The 3,685-nt window shown below is 35.8% G+C and overlaps 1 protein-coding gene across 1 annotated transcript in view; it reads right to left on the bottom strand.

Moving 5' to 3' along the window:
- The window catches only part of LOC103727389 (cysteine-rich secretory protein 3-like), a 20,877-nt gene extending 18,826 nt beyond the window's left edge, over positions 1-2,051 (bottom strand). Inside the window, exon 1 of the mRNA XM_008825234.2 lies at positions 2,025-2,051. Coding sequence (XP_008823456.1) covers positions 2,025-2,051 — 27 coding nt within the window. The remainder of the gene's footprint in view (positions 1-2,024) is intronic.
- Positions 2,052-3,685: the final 1,634 nt, after the last annotated feature.

The raw sequence follows: 3,685 nt of genomic DNA, 5'->3' as shown, positions 1-3,685 counted from the left end.
ATAGAGGGCAGGCTTATAAAATCAGATCAAAAGCCAGGGGTGGTGGCCTACACCAGCAGAGGCAGGTGGATCTCTGTGTATTCAAGGCCAGTCTGGTCTACACAGTGAGACCAAAACTAAAAATAAAATAAAATAAAATAAAATGAGGATAGGGGCAAGCCCTCACCCCTTAAAAGAAAGAGGGATAGAGATGGCGAATTCAGGTAAGGAAAAAGACAAACAATTTGAACTAAATCCTTTGACTGAACTTTTTAGTATGCATGATCTTCCTAGAGCCACTCCAAGAAGTGCTAGGCTGGATTTGGCAGTAAATAAAGATTATATACTCTCCCTTATGGAAGGGACCCAATTAATAGAGACCTCCATTAAAGGAGGTCTGCCTTTTGGTACATTTGGCTTAATAATTGGCAGAAGTTCAAATTATAAAAAGAATTTTGAAGTGATTCCAGGAGTCATAGACTCTGATTTCACTGGAGAAATAAAAACAATGATTAGACCTCTTAAAGAAGTGGTACAGATATATAAAAATCAGAGAGTGGCCCCCTATATCAGAGAAAAAATACAGGCTGTAGAATATTTAGTGAAAGAACAGCTAGATAAAGGGCATTTAGTAGAATCAACCAGTCCTTGGAATGCACCTATATTTGTCAGTAAGAAAAAATCCGGTAAGTGGAGACTATTGCAAGATTTAAGAGCAATAAATGAAACCATGCATGACATGGGGGTTTTACAGCCTGGTCTGCCTTCACCGGTGGCAATTCCCTTTGACTTATTTATTATCATTATAGACCTGCAAGATTGTTTCTTTACAATACAATTAAGTCCTGAGGATTCTCAGAGATTTGCTTTGAGTGTTCCATCAACTAATTTAAAACAACCTTTTCAAAGGTATCAATGGAAAGTTCTTCCTCAGGGGATGAAAAATAGTCCAACTTTATGTCAAAAATTTGTGGATAAAGCATTGAAAGATATTAGGATTAAATACAAGGATGCTTATATAATACATTATATGGATGATATTCTATTGGCCCATAAAACTAAAGATTCTGCAGAATCAATATTAAAAGACATGATTCAATCATTAAGTAAATATGGTCTTATAATAGCTCCAAATAAAATACAATATAATAGGCCTTTACACTATTTAGGAAAAGTCATTGGTGAGCAAGGAATCAGCTCACAAAAAATGAGTATCAGAATAGATAAATTGAAAACTTTAAATGATTTTCAAAAACTATTAGGGAATATAAACTGGGTAAGATCTTATTTAAAAATAACTACAGGAGAATTACACCCCCTATTTGAATTGTTAAAAGGAGATGCTAATCCTAAATCACAATGACAATTAACACCAGAAGCTTTAGAAAAACTAATATTGGTAGAAGAAAAACTACAGACAGCTAAGGTAAAACAAGTTGATTATAAAGCACCATGGGATTTAATAATAATAAAAACTTCATATACCCCAACTGCATGTTTATGGCAAGAAGGAATCTTGGAATGGATGCATTTACCCCATACACAAGTTAAAATGGTATCTTCTTATATTTATTTATGTAGCCAATTAATAGTTAAGGGGAGAATTAGATCAAAAGAATTATTTGGTAGAGATGTGCATAATATAATTATCCCTTATAAGAGACAACAATTAGAGTATTTATTACAAAATGATGATGACTGGGGCTTGGCATTAATAAATTATGCAGGGCAAATAAAATATCATCTTCCCCAACATCCTATATTGAGATTTGTACAGGAAACAGACATAATATTTCCCTCAAAGGTTAAAGAAATGCCTATAGAAGATGCTATATTAATTTTCACAGATGGCTCCTCAAATGGAACATCTGTGGTTTATTCACCAGATAGACCACCTTTAATAAAGAGGTGTGAAAGTTTTTCTGCTCAGCAGGCAGAGATCTCTGCAGTTATCATGGCAGCAGAACATTATACTCAGCCTTTTAACTTATATACTGACTCTAAGTATGTAGTTAATTTATTTCCAGCTATAGAAACAGCCTTACTCTCAGGAAGCTCAAAGATATTGCCATTGCTACAAAAATTAAAACAAACTATTAATAATAGAAAGGAGAAAATGTACATAGGACATATACGAAGTCATACTAATTTACCAGGACCTTTATCCTTAGGGAATAGAATGGCTGATTTGCTTACTAAGGAAATAACAATTAATAATGTCATAGAATTGGCTCAGCAAAGCCATGAATTGCATCATCAGAATGCTTTAGCACTTAAAAGAATGTTTAACATTACTAGAGAACAAGCTAGACAAATAGTAAAAAACTGTAATTGTTGCCCGGAAGCTTATCATCCTCAAAAAATGGGTGTGAATCCTCGAGGATTAAAACCTCAAGTCCTATGGCAAATGGATGTGACTCATATCTCAGAATTTGGCAGGCTTGCTTTTGTGCATGTTACTGTGGATACATGCTCTCATGCTGTTTTTGCCTCGGCAAGAACAGGAGAAGCAGTCAAAGATGTTATTCAACACATGATTGCAAGTTTTATGGTATTGGGCATTCCAAAACAATTAAAGACTGATAATGCACCAGCTTATACTTCAAATACTTTTAAGAAATTTTGTGATACATGGGGAATAAGACATATCACTGGTATCCCATACAATCCACAAGGCCAAGCCATTATAGAAAGAACTCATCAACTTCTTAAGTTACAGCTGCAAAGATTAAGAGAAGGGGGACATTATTATTCACCACACCAATTGCTTAATCATGCTCTTTTTACTTTAAATCATCTTAACACAGATCAGAATAACTTAACCCCTATGCAAAAGCACTGGGAGGGAATGAAAGTGTCAAATTACCCACAAGTTCTGTGGAAGGACCTCTTGTCAGGTCAATGGAAAGGGCCTGATGTTTTAATAACCTCGGGAAGAAGATATGCATGTGTATTTCCACAGGATGCTGAAACACCCTTATGGATCCCAGACTGGCTCATCAAGCCCTACAATCAAGCCCAAGAAAAAGAGGAATCGAGAAAGACTAAAATCTGTGATGCACAAACTACAGAAGCTGAGTGTGTCTCCTCCACAGGCCCGATCAACACAGGAAGCCAGCCTGCCCACCTGGGGTCAAATGAAAAAAAAAACTAACTCATGAAGCAGAGAATGCTGTAGTTGCTTCAGGGCAACCTTTGACAAAAGAAATGGTTGCTGCAGGGCAACCTTTGACAAAAGAAAATATGTTTCTTACAATTCTTGCTGTTCTGACCGTACAAGCGTCAGTTGCTTTAGGGGAGATTTATTGGGCCTATGTACCTAACCCGCCTCTTTCACATCCTGTAGGATGGGGAGATGGATCACAAATTAAAATAATGACTAACTACAGCCAACTTTTAGGTGGGTCTGAAGATTTTAGGACTTCTCATTTAACTTCTGAAATTATTAATTATGAAGGAATGTCAGATACCACTCCCATTTGTGTAAATTTAAAAGGGCAAGCGATGCCTGGATGCTTACCCATTAATTATAGAACCTTCTACACAGATGCTCTGGATCGCTCTCCTGATTTAAGTACAAATTATAACGGAAAGAGTAAGGGAGATAAGAAAAAAATTAATGTAGAAATTGGGTATGCTGACTTTGGGGTATTATAACTATAATGAAACCTTTCTAGATCCTGATATTAACATGCTTTTAGAAGTT

This window comes from Nannospalax galili, unplaced genomic scaffold (genome assembly GCF_000622305.1).
Source record: "Nannospalax galili isolate Female #2095 unplaced genomic scaffold, S.galili_v1.0 scaffold329, whole genome shotgun sequence".
Lineage (NCBI taxonomy): Eukaryota > Metazoa > Chordata > Mammalia > Rodentia > Spalacidae > Nannospalax > Nannospalax galili.
This window is presented reverse-complemented; position numbering and strand designations above follow the sequence as displayed.